The sequence below is a fragment of the Rhinatrema bivittatum genome, chromosome 4 (assembly GCF_901001135.1).
Source record: "Rhinatrema bivittatum chromosome 4, aRhiBiv1.1, whole genome shotgun sequence".
Lineage (NCBI taxonomy): Eukaryota > Metazoa > Chordata > Amphibia > Gymnophiona > Rhinatrematidae > Rhinatrema > Rhinatrema bivittatum.
Genome location: NC_042618.1, coordinates 370,358,291 through 370,379,428, shown reverse-complemented (window position 1 = coordinate 370,379,428; position 21,138 = coordinate 370,358,291). Strand labels below are relative to the sequence as shown.

Genomic DNA, 21,138 nt, shown 5'->3' with positions numbered 1-21,138 from the left:
TAGCCTTCAGTGTGGTGATGGGTAAGATAGATGATGATGATGATACTGACAGTGATGAGAGCAGACTCCAAGAAAAGCAGGCAGTGCAGGTAGAGAGTGTGAATGATGCCTCTGGAAGTTTTAATCAACGTCCACCCTCAACCTCAAATCCAGTGCCAACATAAGCACCAAACATTTAAGAGAAGAGATCATGGAAAACATCTCCGATTTGTAGAGACTTTAAAGTGAAAGAGAACTCATGTTTTCCTCAGTGCATTTACTACAGTAAGCCTTTTAATTGAGGGAAGAAAGTGGGGCATCTGAAAAACATTTGTAATGCAGCATCACCTACAGAAGCAGTGCCCACTAGTATTGGCATCAGGGGAGGGCAGCAGTACTAGCCTGGGGACCCCTTTTGCCTCTCCAAGTATAAATCATAGGAAAGGGGATGAAAAGGGGAAGACTTTTGCCTAATCTAATCCCACAGCCCCTTCTACTCATCAGCTGGCAGGCCAGCAGCCCCTTGTCATGTGTCCACAGTGGCAACCCACCATAGAAGAAATGGGTTGCTATTCAGTATCACTGTCTCAGGGAAAGAGGCAGGCAGCATTGAAAATAGTAATGTTGGGCATTTACTTATTTACCATGTCCCTGATATACCATTTTAGGAGTCTTCCTGTCACATGCCTATTTGATATGTTCCTTATATACCATCTTTGGGGTTCCACCTCTACTCTGCCTTCCGGTCATGCCCCTGATATACCACCCTGGTGGTCATGCTGTTAATATTCCTACCTGCCAGACCTATGATGTACCAGCATGATAGATTTGGTACCTCCATGTTGTTTGTTGTTTGATCTCAGCCTACTTCTCCCACCTTGCATTTTTGTTGGTTATACTGGGGTGTTTTGTCCCTGGAAAATTAATTTGAAAGAGAGAAAAAAATACAAGTTTCTCCTCCCATTCCACCTCTTTTCTGGTCTTCTGTCTTGCTCTCAAGACCTGCTAGGCCTTATGCTGTTTGTGATTAATATATGCTTTGTGGGTTATGACACATTTTTGCTGTTTGTGATAGACTGCACTCCTTGCCTTGGGGGTATAGACGTTTTTGTGCTGTTTATAATGGACTGTAATCCAAGCCTTGGGGTTTAGACAGCTTTGTGCTGTTTGCAATGGACTGCACTCCATACCTTGTAAGTTTAGACACCTCTGTGCTGTTTACAATGGACCACACTCTATGCCTTGCTGGTTTAGACACTTTTGTGCTGTTTGTGATGAACTGCATTGTAAGCCTTGGGAGTTTGGACATCTTTATACTGTTTGTAATGGACCACACTGCAAGCTTTAGGGTTTAGACATGTTTGTGCTGTTTGCAATTGACTTCAACCTTTAGGGACTGGAGTCCAGCCTTTGGGGAATAGACATCTTTGGGCTATTTGCGATTCCCCACACTGTGACTTGGGGGGGTCAGTGCTCATCAGCATATATCACCTCTACAATCACTACATTTTTAATGAGCCATTTTCAGTTTCACTGAACAAATCGTGAGTACATAACATATGTGCATGGCTTGATATTTACAATTTGACAGAAGCATATGCTACTAGTTTGATCAATCACATTCCTGCTACTGAGACAGGCACTCAATTGTCTTTGGGTTTCTTTTCTAATCCTTTTCCCCATGGTACTTGCTAAATCTTCATCTTGCCTTGGCCATCTGTTGCTTTGCATACTTGCTACATCACTCCTCAGACTTTTGATACCATTCCTCTTCTTGCCTCAGCTCTCAAGGTACATCTTGGTGGGTTTTCAGCTACTCTTCTTGCTGCATTGTTCTGCTCCTAACCATTTCAGTTTTTAAAAATTACCAATGCCACTGCTGTCGCTGCTGCTTCAAGCCAGTCTTCATGCCTTAGGGTGCTTTCTCTATTGTTCCAGCTGGCTTCTTGGTGCTTTCCATAACCCCTTCCCGTATGGTACTTGGCAACTTTTGGTCTTGCCCTGAACATCCATTGCTTTGTTCGCTTGCTGCAATACTCCATTCTTCCTCCTTCCACCTCAGCCCTTGAGTTACACCTTGGGGTTTTTGTCAGCTGCTCTTCTTGCTTCATTGCTCTGCTCCTACTATTTCAGTTCTTAATAATCAGCACCACTGCTGTCGTTGCTGCTCAAAGCCAGACTTTGAACCTTAGTGTGTTTCCTTCATTGCTCCGTCTTCTTGGTGCTTTACAAATCCACTTCACTATGATACTTGCTGACTTTTGCTTTTGTCATGGCCATCTGTTGCTTTGCATGCTTGCTGCACCACTCCTTGAGCCCATGACTCTAGTACCGCTTTGCCCCTCCTGGAGCCTTTGACTTTTGGTATCATTCTTCCTTCTCCCAGCTCATCCCTTGAGGATTTTTTGGGTATATTTCATGCTGTGATGCTCTGCTTCTACTGTTTCTGTTTTTAATTTCTAGCACCATTGCTGCCACTGCCACTCCAAGCCAGTCTTGGTACCTTTGGTTGCATCTTCTGTTGCTCCTGCTGTCTTCTTTCTGTTTTCCAAATCCTCTTCTACGATGGTACTTGCTGATTATTTGACTTGCCCTGGCCATTCGATATTTTACACAGGTCTTACTCTCCAAGCTATCTTTTAATGGTTTCATGTTCTATTAGACATTTTCTTCAAACTCCATTCCCTTACAGTTCCTACGATTATTGGTCTCATCTGGTATTTAGCCTTTGATGGACTATACCACAGCGAAAGGCTAGGGCTGCAGATGTATAGCATCTAGAACCAGAACCCTGCTCTTCCATGATTACTGCTTCTGAGTTAATGGAGGCAGTATTTGCAAAGTCTGAAAGAAGAAGATTTGTGTCCTGGATTTCCTAAATCACAATATATTATACTGCTAGTGGATAAAGAGCATTTGATGCCTCTGGTCAGTAGCATCTTAGCCTCTAATAAAGACCAAAAAGCCTTAATTGCTAGCTCTTTCATCTAATGATGCCATATGGAAATGGCATCAGGCCTCCTCTAGGGATTTCCTCCGGCTTCTCCCTGCTTAGATCTTTCTACTAATTTGGTTGGTGCACTTTGCCCCTCATTCGGAGCCTTGGGGTTTTCTTGCCACTCTGGATGGTTGCTTTGGGGTCTTCATGCCATGCTTTCAGTTGCTTTGACCCTGTATCACTGCCTTAAGGGGTTTTATGCTTCTTTTAATGCTTTGTTCCCCTTTCATGGTGCTTTGAGCTATTCATGTCACACTTGGTGCTGCTTTGCCCTTTTCATACAGCCATAGGGTATTCATACCACTGTTGTTAGTGCCCTTTGCCCCACCTTTGCAGCCTTGTAGTGATCTGGGCACCCATGCTGTTTGCACCTCAGATGGTGCCTTGGAGAATTTGTGCCACTGCTAGTACAATTTTGCCCCAATACAAATACTTGGGCACTTCATGCCACTTTAGGTTGCTTCAATGACATAAACATGATGTGTTGGGATACCTGCATCCTTATGATGATGTCTAACCACCAGTTTCATTAGAAATGTTTAGCAAATCCCAGTTTGGAAACCCAAAATAGCCTGCATTACATCTCCCATTGCCTATAATGATAAACAAATGAACAACTAAAACAAACCTAATGAATGACTGTGGCCTACAAAATAATGATGCAGATACCTAATAAATTATATATATATATATATATATATATATATATATATATATATATATAATAGGGATGTGAATCATTTTTTGACGATTTAAAACAATCGTCAGATATATTTAAAATCGTCAAAAATCGTTAAGAGTCGCGATACAATAGAAATTCCCCCGATTTATTGTCAAAAATCGTAAATCGGGGGAGGGCGGGAAAAACCGGCACACCAAAAAAGCCCCTAAACCCACCCCGACCCTATAAAACGAATCCCTTACCTTCCCCCACCCTCCCGAACCCCCCCCCCAAAGCTTTTTACGAGTACCTGGTGGTCCAGTGGGGGCGCGGGGACCGATCTCCCGCTCTCGGTCCATCGGCGCCATTTTGGCTGCCACTCAAAAATGGCGCCGATGGCCCGATAAAAAAAAAAACCCACCCGACCCTTTAAATACGACCCCTTAGCTTCCCCCACCCTCTCGAGCCCCCCAAAACATTTTAAAATTGCATGGTGGTCTAGTGGTGGTCCCGGGAGCGATCTCCCGTTCTCAGGCCGTCGGCTGCCACTCATAAAGATGGCGCCGATGGCCCTTTGCTCTTACCATATGACAGGGTATCTGTGCCATTGGCCGGCCCCTGTCACATGGTAGGAGCACTGGCTGGCCGGCACCATCTTTAAAGATGGCCGCCGCAGTATTTAAGGTGGCCGCTGCCGTTGTAAAGATGGCCGCCGCCATCTTTAAAGATGGCGCCGGCCATCCAGTGCTCCTACCATATGACAGGAGCTGGCCAATGGCATGGATACCCTGTCACATGGTAAGGGCAAAAGGCCATCGGCACCATCTTTATGAGTGGCAGCCGATGGCCCGAGAACGGGAGATCGCTCCCGGGACCACCACTAGACCACCAGGTAATTTTAAAATGTTTTGGGGGGCTCAGGAGGGTGGGGGAAGCTAAGGGGTCATTTTTAAAGGGTCGGGTGGTGTTTATTTTTTATCGGGCCATCGGCGCCATTTTTGAGTGGCAGCCAAAATAGCACTGATGGCTAGAGAGCGGGAGACCAGTCCCCGCGCCCCCATTGGACCACCAGGTAATCGTAAAAAGTTTTGGGGGGGTTCGGGAGGGTGAGGGAAGGTAAGAGGTTAATTTTAAAGGGTCGGGCCTCACTAAAAAAAAAAAATAACGATGTGAATCGGAACCAATTCCGATTCACATCACCCACATCACCCACGATCAGATTTTTTCCCCCCTCTAGCCGAACCCGATCGTTAAGACGATCGGGCACACGATTCACATCTCTAATATATAATACATTCACAAACATGCATATGTATATATAATAATTTAACAAGCAAGAAATACTAGATTTCTATAGTAAATTACAACTAAAAAATATAACATAGCAGATGTCTGCAGCATAGTTCCCTTTAAGCTGAGCACATGAGCAATCGCTCATACATTTCAGCATGTTGCTCACAGTTTTTACATGGTCACTCACCTAAATTTTTCTTTGTGGTATATACAGAAATGCAACGCTAATATTGGCATTCAAAAATTGTTGGTTTAAAAAAATTGTTACACAAAAAAAAATGTGCACATACCTAGTCATGCCTTGGAGGGAATATTAGTCTGCAGATATAGGTAATTTCATTTGGTCCACTCATTCTGGCCAGCAGTTGCCACTGCCTATGACACTTTAGCTAAGGATATCTTCCAGCTGTCAGCCATTCAAACTTGAGCACCTATTTTGCTTTATCTCTGGTCAATACCCCTTTCTTGCCCTTACTACCACCTACTTCACGTTGAAGTAATATGAAAAAATGCAACACTCTGAGGGTAGGTTTGATGGCGGAGAGGGAAACCTGGCCACTTTCTTTCCTGTCTTTTTTCCTTGATTTTTTTTCATTTTGATGGATTTTTAAAAAAATTTCAGTTAAATGAAACAAACCAAAATAAACATGAAGTGAAATGAAAAATGAATAAAAAATAAAATTAAAAACATTTTTTTTCTGATTACATTCTTGCCACCCACTGCACTAAGTTGTCAGTCCTACGAGCTTGCTGTTCATAATGTTGAAATGTTGCATATCACATATTGAACCCATGTCCCTGTCAGCTCTTGTGAATGGGGTCAACCAGGTTTGACCACGGACCATGCAAGGCCCCATGATCTTTTGGTGTTCTTACATTGGGCAGAAAAGTTTTGTTTTTCAAGGACTTTGCTATTTTCTTTCACTCTGGAAATCTTCTGCACACCAATTCAAAAACACCACAAACCACTATTCACTTCCCCTGGTATTCAAATTGAAGTCTCTACTGAAAAGAAACTAGTGGCAGGAAAAACAAAGTCCAACAGGCTACAGTAATTGACAGTTCACCAAACAGCAACAAAGTCAAAATTATCAAGAAAGCTCCAAATCAGCTCAAGCTCTTTCCACATTTTTTCTGAAATGAATAAGCTCTTAAGGGAATAAACCGTTCCACCCTGGTTCCTCCCAGTATCTTTTGGGTAGCAGAAATCTCTTCCCTTTTCTGTTCCTCTCTCTCTTCTTAACATGCTTTGGCAAATTTTCTTGATCAGCCAGCATTTTGAGGATTTTCCCAGGCAGGCTGACTCTTGAAACCTCCCAGTACACTCATCCCAGAAATTCTAAGGAATTATTTTCTCCTCAGGATTCCTCTGACTGATTTTCTTCAGGAACAATTCTTCCTTCAGTACTCCCTGAAACTCCCAGGATGTATCCTCTCTTGGAACTCCTTCCTCTCCAGTAAGGCCTGGCCAGCCTCTCCCTCAGGTTCCAGTCACATTCACAAAACAGAAACAATTCTCTTTCCTCTCTAGCTTTCCCAGTGGAGGGATAGGCCCACTGGCACTACTCGATGAAGTTATAGCACCCTAACTAAACTTTCACTTCTTGGAATCCTTTCTCACTCCTTCTCCCCTACAACACATGAGTATAACAGGGAATTTATACACTCTCAAACCCAGGGGCGGATTCCCGATGACGACTGGCCCGGGGATTCGCCGCCCAGGCCGGCCCAGGAGATACCACGTGGTCTGCTGAGCGCAGCTCTGTCACAGCCTTGCTCGGCAGACCACCTGATTAGAGCGACCAGCCCACCGGGGGATGCCCGATCCCCCGATAGGCCAATCCGCCCCTGCTCAAAACCTTTAACACAAAAGATACAGCAAGGTCTACTGAGACTTCTATCATACACATAGGGCGCTTAGACCAGCTGAAGCCATAGATGCATGTTTGTAAGGGTCAGAAATACTTTTAAAGGGCAAAAAGTAACACCCTTACACATGGAAATAGACCTTTCTTGTATGCAAGATGGATTCAGATTTGTATAAAGGTTCATCCTTGATCAACTTGAAGAAGTCTAAGAGAGAGGAAGAAAGGTTAAGGCTTGTTAGGTAGAATAGTTTAGATTTTTCTTGCAAACTTGTCTGTATAGGTCAGAAAAAAATCTATGAACTACTTTTCAAATGAAATATTTTTACATGGCATATATTGCCTTGTTTTTTATTGTATGGTGTGCTTTAGGCAATTGCAATTTGTACTTCTGTGGTATACAAATATCACTTACAGTATGCACTGGAAATGTTGAAGAACCACTTAAATGTGGTTGGCATGGCTTTTTTTTCAGGGGTACCTGCTGGTACAGAGCACTGGCACCTTTTTCTCCATCTGCTTGAATTGACCTATGCCTCCCCGACTAAAGAAAAGCATCCGGTGCTGCCTTCCCTCCCCCTTCCTGTATCTTCTCTTCTTTGTGGAAAAGGGGCTTGGAGCCCAATTTTCAAATCTATCTGCGGTTCAGTATTTATGCACATAAGTTGCTGCATGGAGAATAAAGCTAATATTTGATAAAGTGTGGGGTGGGAACTAGCCAGTTTATAAAATCCCATTTATTTTTTGCTACAAAAGTACCGGTGTATATTTCAGTACATGGGAACATTTCCAATGCAAGAAAATGCATACTTTCTCCACTCATTTTATACACATTTGTGTGTATATTTTACAAGGAAAATAATGTGAGTCTCTGCAAATAAACTCTCAGAATTAAGCATGGAGACAGGTATTGTATAAAGTATGTCTGAGTACTTGGAACCACCAGTTTGCCAATACTTCCATCAGTTCATCCAGTTCTCCACTTATTTATTTATTTATTTAAAAAATATTATATTCCGCGAATCCACAAACTGTCTGATGCAGTGTACAATAAGCACACATAATTAAAATACAATTCTAATTCACAAACACATAAAACATAGCAAGGTCCCACTATGGATCTCCAAAAAAGATCATAAGGCACTCGACAAACTCCTCAGATTATTTTTTTAGAGGGGCAAGAGAGCTCGGCTTTCATTGCAGGACTATCCAGACCACTTGCTCAAGGAGGTCTTGGACGCCTGAACTTAAGATAGTACAATTTAGCCTGCATGTTGCATTGGATAAGGGACCTCATAAGCAGCTCATCAGATTTCCTGTCACATACTCACCTTGTACACTGGTATGGGATCCCCTCCTTTAATTACATAATTCAATCTTTTCCACAGGAAATCCCGACCAGTCTAAAATCCCAGATTATAATAGAAGCTGGCAGAAAGGCATGGTCCTTTATGTGTAAGCAGGTCAGTCATCCCTCTACTATGTCACCTCTTTTACAACTTAGTAGTAACCCATTATTTCCCCCAGGATTAGAGAAATCTGGTTTTGATATCTGGAGGTCGAAGGGGCTGATATATTTCTATCAAATGTTCTCTCCTCTTACCGAACAGCTGCTTAGTTTTTAAAACCTCCAAGAGACATATAATATACCTAAACAGCATTTCTATGCCTACCTGCAGGTGAGACACTTCATTGACCAAAAAGGCGATGCAATCCGAGAGTCGTCTTCGACTCTCATACTCCGGAGGATAGTTCTGGACTCATCCAAAAGTGGCCAAAAGCATCAATTTCTTCATTTCGTAGAGCCCTATTGGAAGTAGGCCAAGAAGAGGGGATTAGCTCCATCTATAAGAGGTGGAAGGAGTGGCCCATTTTTCACCTCTCCCTTTCTGAATTTAGATATTGCTTTTCTGACACTCATTCCATCTCAGAAAACATTCTCCTACGCGAAACACATTTTAAATTCTTATGGCACTATTACTGGACTCCTTGCAAAGTGTATAAGGCACGGCAAGTCCCCTCAGACCTCTGCTTAAAGTATAACAACTCTCCAGGAGACTACATTCACATGTTCTGGACTTGACCTAAATACTTTTGGAATCAGGAGGGAAATTTCACATCTATGGTGTTGGGATATCCTATTTCAATAGACCCCAATATATGGCTCTTTGGGACTCAGCCTTCCCTTGAGACAGCATTGGGGTTGGATGGCGTGCTGCTGGTTAAGAAAATGGGGCTCATAGCAAGAAATCCATATTAGTAAACTGGATACATGCTATTAGGGATGTGAATCGTTTTTTGACGATTTAAAACAATCGTCAAAAATCGTCAATCGTCAAAAATCGTTAGAGCCGCGATACAATAACAATTCTCTCGATTTATCGTCAAAAAATTGTAAATCGGGGGAGGGGGAGGGCGGGAAAACCGGCACACCAAAACAACCCTAAAACCCACCCCGACCCTTTAAAACAAATCCCCCACCCTCCCGAACCCCCCCAAAATGTTTTAAATTACCTGGGGTCCAGTGGGGGGTGGGGGGGTCCCGGCGCGATCTCCCGAGATCTCCTGCTCTCGGGCCACGGCTGCGTTAATAGAAATGGCGCCGGTGGCCCTTTGCCCTTACCATATGACAGGGCAAAGGTAGCGCCAGCGCCATTTTGGTTCCTGTCACCCGTCGTCACGAGTGCAGGAGATCGCTCCCGGACCCCCGCTGGACCCCCAGGGACTTTTGGCCAGCTTGGGGGGCCCTCCTGACTTGCCAAAGGTCCAGCGGGGGTCCGGGAGCGACCTCCTGCACTCGCGCCGTATTGCCAATATTCAAAATGGCGCCGGCGCTACCTTTGCCCTCACTATACGGGTCGTATGACATAGTGAGGGCAAAGGTAGCGCCGGCGCCATTTTGAATATTGGCAATATGGCGCGAGTGCAGGAGGTTGCTCCCGGACCCTCGCTGGACTTTTGGCAAGTCTTGTGGGGGTTAGGAGGCCCCCCCAAGCTGGCCAAAAGTCCCTGGGGGTCCAGCGGGGGTCCGGGAGCGATCTCCTGCACTCATGACGTCGGGTGACAGGAACCAAAATGGCGCCGGCGCTACCTTTGCCCTGTCATATGGTAAGGGCAAAGGGCCACCGGCGCCATTTCTGTCTGGTCCGAGAGCGGGAGATCACGGGAGATCGCACCGGGACCCCGCCACTGGACCCCAGGTAATTTAAAACATTTTGGGGGCGGGGTTCGGGAGGGTGGGGGATTTGTTTTAAAGGGTCGGGGCGGGTTTTAGGGTTGTTTTGGTGTGCCGGTTTTCCCGCCCTCCCCCGATGTACGATTTTTTACGATTTAAAAAACAAAACAAAACATGACGATCAGATTTCCCTCCCCCCCCAGCCAAAATCGATCGTTAAGACGATCGATCACACGATTCACATCCCTACATGCTATTTCCCCTTCCTTTGAATTCTGGAATCAACAGTTGATCAAACAGTTTACCCAAGAATTCCTTTCGGCCAGAACGAATTGTACTAGACGCCTTCATACCATGTTAACAGTTTGGAGGCCGCTTTACAATTACCTGTCCCTCTTGACTAAAGATACTTTGAGTGCGATTCTGTAACACCCTTAGGTGCTTATCCCCCCGTCACTAATACCACGGTATGGAGAATCTATGGGGAGACTGGATAGATTAATGGGGACTGGTATTGGGCTCTGGCTACATTAGCAGAGACACTTTTAGTTCATTCTGGCGATACCTATTTCATTTCATATGAACATGGTATACAGATAATGGAAAACAGAATATGCATTATGAACTGTAGCTAAAGAATGGGGAAGGGGGTGGGTTAGGGAAGGGGTAAGGGGGGCGGGATTGCAGAAATAGGGAGATTACTGTTTCCACTATGTAAAGGAATTTGTACACTGGTTCACTATCACAAAGGGCACACCCACTGTATTTTATATTGTACTTTACATTGGTTTATTGTAACTGCTTGTCGCCCTCAATGTTCAATGAGCTGTTGATATGTTTGTTATTGTTGTAAGAAAATCTCCAATAAATATGAGAGAAAAAAAAACCATAGCAAAATATTATAATCATAATAGATACCAGATCCCAAAATGTTGCTGCTATTATGGCCCTGTAAAGAATAAGCTTGCAAAAACAAAAGAGCTTCACTTTACCCTGAATCCCCATCAGTTCACCCAGATTTCCCAAATGGCAGACAACAGAAAAATCTTACTTCCCTTGTGTGAAACAATTAGCAGGTGTTAAAGTATACAAACAAGTTTGGAAATGTATACGTGTATATCTCTTACAAAATAGCAACTACCCTGCCCCAGAATGGCCCTAGACCACCCCTTTTTTTCTTGGTAAATATACGCATGAAACCAAAAATAAATATGTAATCTCAACATTTATAAAGTAGCATTTATGCACCTAAATGTTACGTTCGTGCACTGCACATATGCTATTTTTACATGCGGAGCCACTTTGAAAATTACCTTTTGGGGAAGCGAGATTGCTGGCTGGGCAGGGATATGGGGGAGAAAAGAGGACTGATCCTCGGACCCTGGAGAAAGAGAGAAGGGATTCAGTGTGCTTTTGGGAGGAAGGATGTGTGGGATAGAGAAGACCTGGAGAGGAGGGAAGATGGAGAGGGCAAAGTAGTTAAGAGGGGATGGGAAGTGTTATGTTTAGGTCACCAAACCACTGTCATTGTTCTTTTTTGAGTGTGTATGTGGGAAGTAGGTCCTTTGTTAGGGCTATCAAGTCCCCATCACCATCCATTTGTATGTGTCTGTGTGTGGGTTGGGGGGTGTTTTATGTTGGAGCTACTGAGTCCCTGTCATAGTTGCTAGAGGGTGTGTTATATTAGGGTCCAAAATGCCCAGACAACAAAAGTAGGGAAATAAAAGCCTTTTCCTTGTACTTTAGTGATTCAAATATATCAGCTTTGGGAATGTGAATGTGCAGCATTTCTGACACTTCATATTTTGCATGGTATAGAAAGAAATGCATTTCTGTTTCTTTTTCTCTGATGTTGCATTGCATGCAGAGTCTGGCTTCTTGGGATTTCCATTTCAGTTTTTGTCTGCACATTTCTAATTTGTGATCGCATATTTATATTTGATGAGGATCTATGCATGCTCTGTCAGGCCGATTCAGAAAAACGTGCAGGAGAGCTGGCGAGCGCCAGCTCTCCTGGGCGCGCGATTCAGGAGGGTGGCCTATGCAAATTAGGGCCCGCGAAAAAAGGAGGCGCTAAGGACACTAGCGCGTCCCTAGTGCCTCCTTTTTGACAGGAGCGGCGGCTGTCAGCGGGTTTGACTGCAGACGCTCAATTTTGCTGGCGTCGGTTCTCAAACCCACTGACAGCCACGGGTTCGTAAAACGGTCGCCAGCATAATTGAGCGTCCGTCTTCTGACCTGTGTGCCGCAGGCTGATTTTTAATTTTTTACTTTTTTTTTTACTTTTGGGGCCTCCGACTTAATATCGCCATGATATTAAGTCGGAGGGTGCATAGAAAAGCAGTTTTTACTGCTTTTCTGTGCACTTCCCTGGCGCCGGCAGAAATTAACGCCAGCTTTTGGGCAGGCGTTAATTTCTGAAAGTAAAATGTGCGGCTTGGCTGTACATTTTACTTTCTTTATCTCGCAGGAATAACTAATAGGGCCATCAACATGCATTTGCATGTTGCGGGCGCTATTAGTTTCAGGGGGTTGGACGCGCGTTTTTGACGCGCTATTACCCCTTACTGAATAAGGGGTAAAGCTAACGCGTCAAACGCATGTCCAAATGTGGACACGGCATGCACTGTACTGTATCGGCCTGAGTGTGAGCAAAGTGAGGTATTCTGCTAATGTATTTTGCAAAGTGAGGTATCCAGCAAACGGGCCGATACTGTAAAGCGCGGTCATGGTTATCCGGTTTTTAACGCACTTTGGACGCACATTTTGGATGCGTAAGGCATACCCGTGATTCAGTATCGGCTTTTACGCGTCCTTACCGCTTGCCGAAAAGGACGCATATCTCTTTCCGCCCGCCGCATGTATATGACTTGTTAATGATCGGATTAGCTATTCCCTCCGATACAGTAACGTGTGCCCAAATTATCGCCCTGTTAACCAGCTCATTTACCGCATCTTTAACCTGAATATTTACCGCCTAACCTGTCCCTGATGTTAGTGTGGTGTTCAGTCAGCTTCATACTGGACAGTGGCCATGGACAACATGTATATACTGGCTCTGGCGATATTTTTCATTCAGTTGAGAAGCAGAATGAGAAATGCTCGATTGAGAAATGCTCAAAATGCTCGGCAAGGTCGCAGCTTGGACGTCCGACCAGGCGCTCAAGGAAGCGGTGCCTACAGCAGCTTGGACGTCCACTGCCTTGAGCGCCCGGCTGGACGTCCAAGCCGCGACCTTGGACATCCGGCGTCCGTTCATGGACCTTCCCGCCTGTATCCGGGCGTTCATGATAGGAGGCACCGCTGCCTTGAGCGCCCGGCCGGACGTCCAAGGTCACGGCTTGGACGTCCGGCCGGGCGCTCAAGGCAGTGGCTTGGACGTCCGGTCGGGCGCTCAAGGCAGCGGCTTGGACGTCCGGCCGGGCGCTCAAGGCAGCAGTGCCTACAGGCGGGAAGGTCCATGAATGGAAGCCACGACCTCAGATGTCCAAGGCCGCGGCGTCCGCTCATGGACCTTCCTGCCTTTTTCCGGGCGCCCATGATTGGAGGCACCGCTGCCTTGAGCGCCTGGCCGGATGTCCATTTGTAATGACATTTCAAAGGACAGGTACCAGCGCACCCTGGATACTGTATAGGCGCTGCATACCGCTCTAACAGTAAAATGGATTGCGAGCGCCTACTGCTTCATTGACGCGCTTTGGACGCCGCTTGGATTTGCGTCTAATTTGAATACTGAATTGAGTGGTATGTGAACCAAAATATGCGCGCAGCAAATGAGCGGGCGCCCAGCACTGCTGCACTGTTTCTTACACGTCCTTACTGTATCGGCCCGAAAGTGAGGTATTCTGCAGCTGTCCTGTTTTCCAATAGGAGGTGTATTGGTGCTCTAGGGTCATATGTAGTATTTGCAATTCTGTCATTTCATATGCTCTGTGGCCAGTTTTATGGGACAATGCTCTGAGTGGTTGCTCTTTCTTACCCCACTACCAAGGATGTATGTACCGGTACCTTTTTGTCAAGAAAAAAAGCACTGATGGTGGTGACCATAAATACAAGCACCAGTATATATGGACTTGCCCAAGGCTGCCATGGTCTGCAGTGCTCTGATGTGACTACTAGAGTATGAATTACTTTTAAAATGAAATGAAAAACATAACAAAATACAGGTGTTTTCTTTGTCTTTGTTAAAAAGAAAGGAAACCATACCTTCTTCCCCCAAACTTCAGGAGATTTTTTGTTGACTTTCATTTGAGAAAGTCGATGAAAAAATCCCAGAAAAATCTCCCCACCTTTTCCTAAACCTCTTCATCCCCATTACCCTTTCTGTGGGGATCTCATATTAGAAAGAGGCAAGAGTGATCCCTAGTCCCTCCTGCCCCACTGGATCCTGGGTTGAAAATTCTGCCAGCTGACCCTGAGGCAGGCATCATTTTGTTTTATGGCCATTTTTGAACCAGGATGGGGCAAGTGTGACTTGGTATCATTCCTGCCCATTTCTATATCAGAGACTCCTGTGATACTGTTGGTGGGGAGGACTGACCTACATCTTGTTAGAAAAGATAACTGAGATAACCATAAATTGATAATGAGTATGTTTGATAGCCTTAAATAAACAGAATAACAACAACAACAAAAAAAGCATGCAGTGTACAGCAAGACTATCAATTAAATGTAACTAATAATAATTTATTTGGGTTTGCTTTTCAATCTAGATCTTGGAGGAAAATATGAAGCGGGAATGCAAGTGCCATGGAGTTTCTGGGTCCTGTACAACCAAAACATGCTGGACAACTCTACCCACGTTTCGGGATCTGGGTGACATCCTAAAAGAGAAATACAATGAAGCAGTCCAGGTGGAACCCGTCAGAGCAAGTCGAAACAAGCGTCCAGCCTTCCTGAAGATAAAAAAGCCACTGTCCTATCGCAAGCCCATGGATACAGATCTGGTGTACATAGAGAAGTCTCCAAACTACTGTGAAGAAGATCCTGTCACTGGCAGTATGGGTACACAGGGCAGAATATGCAATAAAACAGCACAGCAGCCTAGCAGCTGTGATCTGATGTGCTGTGGTCGAGGATACAACACGCACCAGTACTCCAGAGTGTGGCAGTGCAATTGCAAATTTCACTGGTGCTGCTATGTCAAATGTAACACATGCAGTGAAAGGACAGAGGTGTTTACCTGTAAATGAAAAGTTTGGCTGGGGTTCTAAAGTCGTAGATCCCTGGGAATAAATACATTTGCACATAATCTTAGGTGGCCTGCTGAAAGACTATGGAGAAACCCTGCTTCTATTTAACAAGACAAATCAATGGATCCCTCTCTGCAAGTGTCAATGACTATGTGGATACACATTTTAGACTAGTTGGATTATCTGAACAAATAAAAGGTGGAAGTGGAGAAATCAGCAAATGCAATAGTAAAGGCACAAAATGTATTCACTGCCTTAGAGGAAAGAACTGTAATCGACATACTGTATGAATCTCAGAGCCCTCAATTCTACAAAATTTGGAGGTGTGTAGAAAAATGCATATGTGTACATCTCTAGGAGGACAAACAGTGCTCTCCTCCATCCCTTGCCCTGAATATCATTACTATTTTCCAGAGAGAAAAAAGCCACATGTCATATATCTCCAGAAACTCTGTTTACCCAGCTCATAGATGTTAAAGAACTGAGAGCAGTGCGTGGAATTTACAGTTTGGAAATGGAAAATTAAACATGCAGTTTATGTCCTAATGGGAACAAACCCAATGCAGTCTAGGGGAACAATGCCCCATTGTGACTTTCTGTTTAAAGTGTGGATTATGCAGATTTAAGGTTTCACACTTGTGAAAAACCTGTACTTGTCTCAGAGGATCAGCTACCACAAGTATAACTGTTGCAGATTCTCATGGACACTGGTTTATCTGCTTGTTTTTGTGCTGCAGTTTTTAGCACAGGGATATGAGACATCCAAGCATGATAATAGCAATATTTAACAATTTATTTAGATAAACTAATCTTAATTTATTTAATTAAATAACTTTACCATCATTTCACTCCATTCTACAAATAAAGTTAAGAGCTTGGCTTCTGTGGAATAATTTGTAGATACAAACAAAGAAAAAAAAAAGATTTGTATATAGTAGTCCTTATGTGGATTTTTCTTGCAGGATGTTTAAGTACATAAAACAGGCATCTTATTATATATATATTTTGCTATATGCTGCTAGTTGGAAAATTTAACTGGTAGCAATTTTTTTATATCTACCAGTACACTTTGTTTTTTGAGTTAAAAAAAAGAGCATTAAGGGAATAATTTTGGAACATGGTCCATAGGATAAGAGAATATATTTTGTAAAAAACTATTTTTATATGAATATTTTATTTATACTACGTCTACTTGTATAATTCTATAACCTGTAATTTTTCTGAAAACAGGCATAAAGTTTGTAATTCTTACGATATTTAACAGGAAAAGGTAGAAAGCTCATTGGTCCGTTAGCATAGCAGCAGCAGACTGAGCACATTTAGGTATAACCGATAGGTATGTCAGAGTGCCGAATGAGCTTTCTCTTAGCTTTGCTATTTTCAGATGTGCATACAGATATACTCATTTCCTGCACATCAGTTTGCAGAGTACACAAAACAAGGAGAGGAAATGTTCACATTACTCTTGTCCCATGGTTTGAATTCATGGTTGGTATTAACTGGGTGCTGCTCATTTATCCCATTTGGAAAAAAAAAAATAATTCAGACTTTGCTTCCCAGTCATTAAACTGTGGCATTAGGACTAGCAAATGTGCTGTGTGCGCTGTCAGTTAAACCCTTGTATTGTGTTACTGTCAAATTTAATTTTAACAGAGACAGGCTGTACACAGTCTACACACTATGAGATTAACTTTTAAACAACTGCTCACAGTGGAATATACACATGTATGTGCCTATTCATAGTTTTACTATAGTATTTTATAATATACGCATCTCATATGCACATATTATAAAATACGCAAATGTAGACCAACGCATAAAGACAGGCAATGCATTGAAACCACCTATTTCAATGCCCTAACCATGTGAACTTTACTCACATATTTAAAAATATACATGCATATATTTTACATTTGAAAGTAAACTAGGACATACTCGTGTGATTCCTGTTTTACACATGTAAGTCGGCCAATTTTAAAACATGCATGCATCAAGGAAGTTAACCACTTTACCAATTAGTTCACCAATTCACCCAGTCCTTCTCTAGGTCATCAAGTCCTTCCTAGTTCTTGAACTTGAACTACCCCCAGTCTACAAAGACCTCCTACCTAGTCAGTACTAGACAATATACATATTTAATATCACATCAGATAGCAGGTATATAAATATGCGAGGAGGTTGGCAAATGAATGCAACCTATGTATGTAAAATAGCAACCTATGTACGTAAGTGCTGGCCTCAACCTAGAACACCCCTAGACTGCTCTTTTCTTACAAGCATATTTGTGCATGCAAAAGTGAAAATACGCTCATTATTTCCCATGCTTATAATTCGAGTGCGTGAATAGAGGCTACTTACAGACATATATGCTCATTTTTACACACGCAATGTTTTGAAAATTCACCTTCATGTGCGTACAAACTAATGTGATTCAAATTGCTAGAGGAAACATGTAAGGCATTTGGCTCTTGATCCATTTTCTTTACAATTGCTGTCAGTGTGCAAACGAGGACCAGTAGGTTTTTCCTGCAGACCTGCTTTTAATCATGTAGCATGTATTATTATTCAAACATCAATGTAAGAGACATTCAACTAAAATCCAATTCTCATTTAACAATATTGACTTTGAAAAGATACAATTCATGAAACATATAGCTTAAAAGAACAATGTATTTTTAGAAATAAGTTTATATTTTTCCGACATAATGTGAACTGTAGGACACTGGTTACTTAAAAATAATGCATTGAAAACAAACTGTTGAAGAGATGATTCCACAGGGGACATATAATTTTAAAACGTTTTATCAACTGATATGAAATAGGATGTTGAATATCATTGGAATTGTTTCTTGGCACACACTGGTTTAATTAAACTTGAAAAAAAGATTCTCCTATTTTAAAATTTCATGAAGCTATAACTGTGTTTTGTATTCTGTGAAACTGATGCTTCCCATATCAGGATCCCATGAACCAGCAGTGTATAATGCACACCTAACAATTCAGAGCATTCTTGAAGGAAAAGGTCTCACTGCCATATTAATCACAATTATCATAATTAAAAAAAATTGTATGTGTATTCTACCAACTTTCTAAAAATTTCAGGCCACATAAAATTTTGAACCGTATAGTTTGTGCATAATCAAAACAGTCCTTTTCCAGCATTGTCCTCATTGTCTACATTACAATATCTACTAGATAATATTAGTAGAAAACTGTAAGCTTTGAGAATAATTATTTAACATAAATGTTTTTTGTTTAGAAAGGGAATGCTCAGTTTAAAATGCAACATTGCAAGTTGAGTTAAAGTTTAAAAGAAAAAACAAAAAACAGGGATGGTAACTTTGATACCAGCATGCAGGCGCACATGTACGCATGTGTGCCAGCTTGCACAAAAGGATGCAGCCATTTCATAACATATGTGTGTATATGCATGCATGATATAAAATAAGCTGAACGTGCATACATGTGCGCAGAATTTTTATATGGGCACATGAATCTGCGTGCAAATGCTGCCTCTACCGTGTAAGTGGGGGAATTTTATAAGGGATGCACGCCAACGCCATTACTAGTTTTCCCAGTTTGTTCCAAGTTCACCCAGTTAAGGGATAAGACTTCCAAATCCCCTTAGGTTATTAGTCTCCCTTTCTCCCTGTTAGTCTTAACCCTTAAAAATCCCACTGACTAACGTATTTTGTTTTGTTTTATGACTTAAACACCATCCATAGCAGTAGTAAAGTTTCACAGCAGGGGACCCCAGCGCAAGCTTGTGCGTATAAATATTTACGCACGCATTTCATATTAAAGTCCCAGAATACCCATGTCCCACCCTTGCTCCACCTAGACCCACCTATTCCCTGCCCCTTTTTGGGCTCTCTCACTCGTGCACGTTCTGGGAGATATGCGCGTACACGGGCAGCTTTTAAAATCTGCTTGGCACATGCTGGCTGGACATTTTCGCATATCTCTCAGTTCTGACGTGTGCCGGGCTTTTAAAATTCACCTAAAAGATTGCATCACTTAGACACATTTCATTATAGAGTAGACAATGAAAAATCTGATATCATGAACTGAAAGGTTCCTCACTGTGGCCATTTTCAAATGATCCTGAATAACAAGGAAAAAAAAAAGACAAAAAAGGTAAAAGTGTGAAAGCTCTTATTTACAATAATAGTTTGACTTTTGTTTCTCCAGAAGACAAGAATAATATTTTCTTATTACAGCCTAGCACTAGAGAAGGGTAAAATGCAAAATCACCAAGTTACCAAATTTCCTTGTGCATGTATTAGAAGGAAAATGCCTCTCTTCATATTTGCTGTGTTTCAAACAGAATGCTAATTGTGTTTTCTATCTCCTGTTGCCACCCCACATTGTAACAGAAATATTCTGATAGAGGCATGAAAAGGGGAGGGTTGAGGTTCAGGGGGGTGAGGTTTAACAAACATTACAAAACAATCCCCTACTTTAATCCAGTTTCATGATGTATTTGATATTCATATTGAATCCTGTAAAATTACAAACCACTACCAGTATTTGAAAGAGAGCTTGATGACCTGGAGCTTTTATGCTTGGAAATGACCTGTGCCAACCAAGCTTCCATCAATAGCCTTGTTTTCTTTGCGGTGTTTGCATAAACCTGGAGCAGACATGTCTTTCAACAGTGCTAATTAAACTGAGAAAAAAAAATTTCTAAACATAATTGCCTACCAGTTTGGTAAAAGCAAAGCCACTCAGAGATTCCAGTCAGTAGTTAGGAACTGCAGATTCAAAAGGATTGTCTCATAGGCACAGGGGATGACTTTGCTAAATCAGCCACTTAAAATGACAGGCACCAAGGACTACCAAATCATGTATCTTAAGTTTGCTTTAAAATACACCTATATAACAGATTGCAGTTTTGTAATTTAAAATGAACTGAAAAATTGCAATTCAGATCTGTAAAGTCAATTATCTTGAGATTACTACACAAAGGGGCCTATATGCATGCAATTTTTACCATGCATGCTAAAAGGGCTTTTAATCGGCAAATTCACTAATTTATTTGCACACATGCTATAAAGCAGCATCATTAGTAAGCGTGGAAAAATAGCATGCACACTACTCCTAGCAGTTTAATGTGTATGTGCTGCATCGTGAAATTCCCCAAGGTAACCAGCCCATAGTGAAAAAGCTGGCTAATACAAGGGTTTTTTTTTTTTTTATACAAAGATGAACAGGCCTCATTAGGCCTGATTGATATCCCTCCCTCACTAACAAACAGGGACTGAGGGTTTCTGCTGAAATTGTTGATGCACCAGAAAATTTGCTGTTGCCCTAGAACACAGTCCACCCTCCTACATTACCTCGTGAGCATTACTTTCTTTGATTAGGCGATTATTTTAAGGGATGGATTTAGATAATTTCCCCACTAAGGACTGGGTTGCTGTGAGCATAATATTGATAGGATTTTTGCAACAAAGAAAGTAGTGCTCACAAGGTCACGTGGAAGGGTGGATTGTGTTCTAGGGCACCTATTAGCAGCAAAGTTTCTGGTGCACCACCAACTTCAGCAGTCATGCTACGCCCCTGGTCTAATCACTCCCTTCTCCCTACATCTCTGCAGGTAAAAACAAGGGACCTTGCAGCTTGATCATCCTCCACTGAAAAGATCAAGGTTCCTCTGTGCTCTGACTGCTCTCTGCTCCTTTCCCCTCCCCTGGTAGACTGCCCTTCCAAATACTTTCTACCCCTTCTGAATGGGACCAAATGAAGACTGGGGCAGGAGAGAGTATGACTGCTGCTGACAATGTTGAAAATGGGGTTCACTGAATACTTACGTTACTTTGCCCCATGCATCCTCAAAGCAAAACAATTGGTGAGTTCTAAGAAGCTTTTGTAGGCCCAGACCTTTGAATGGCCTTAAGCTTCATGACTCCTACTGTGGTGTTTGGCCACATTAACAATGCCAATTAATAAAAAAACGTATGTCCTCTATTGCT

The 21,138-nt window shown here is 42.6% G+C and overlaps 1 protein-coding gene across 1 annotated transcript in view; it reads left to right on the top strand.

Annotated features, from left to right (window-relative positions):
• Nucleotides 1-18,049, top strand: part of WNT7A (Wnt family member 7A) — a 151,499-nt gene extending 133,450 nt beyond the window's left edge. Inside the window, exon 4 of the mRNA XM_029600834.1 lies at nucleotides 14,684-18,049. Coding sequence (XP_029456694.1) covers nucleotides 14,684-15,163 — 480 coding nt within the window. The 3' untranslated portion in view covers nucleotides 15,164-18,049. The remainder of the gene's footprint in view (nucleotides 1-14,683) is intronic.
• Nucleotides 18,050-21,138: the final 3,089 nt, after the last annotated feature.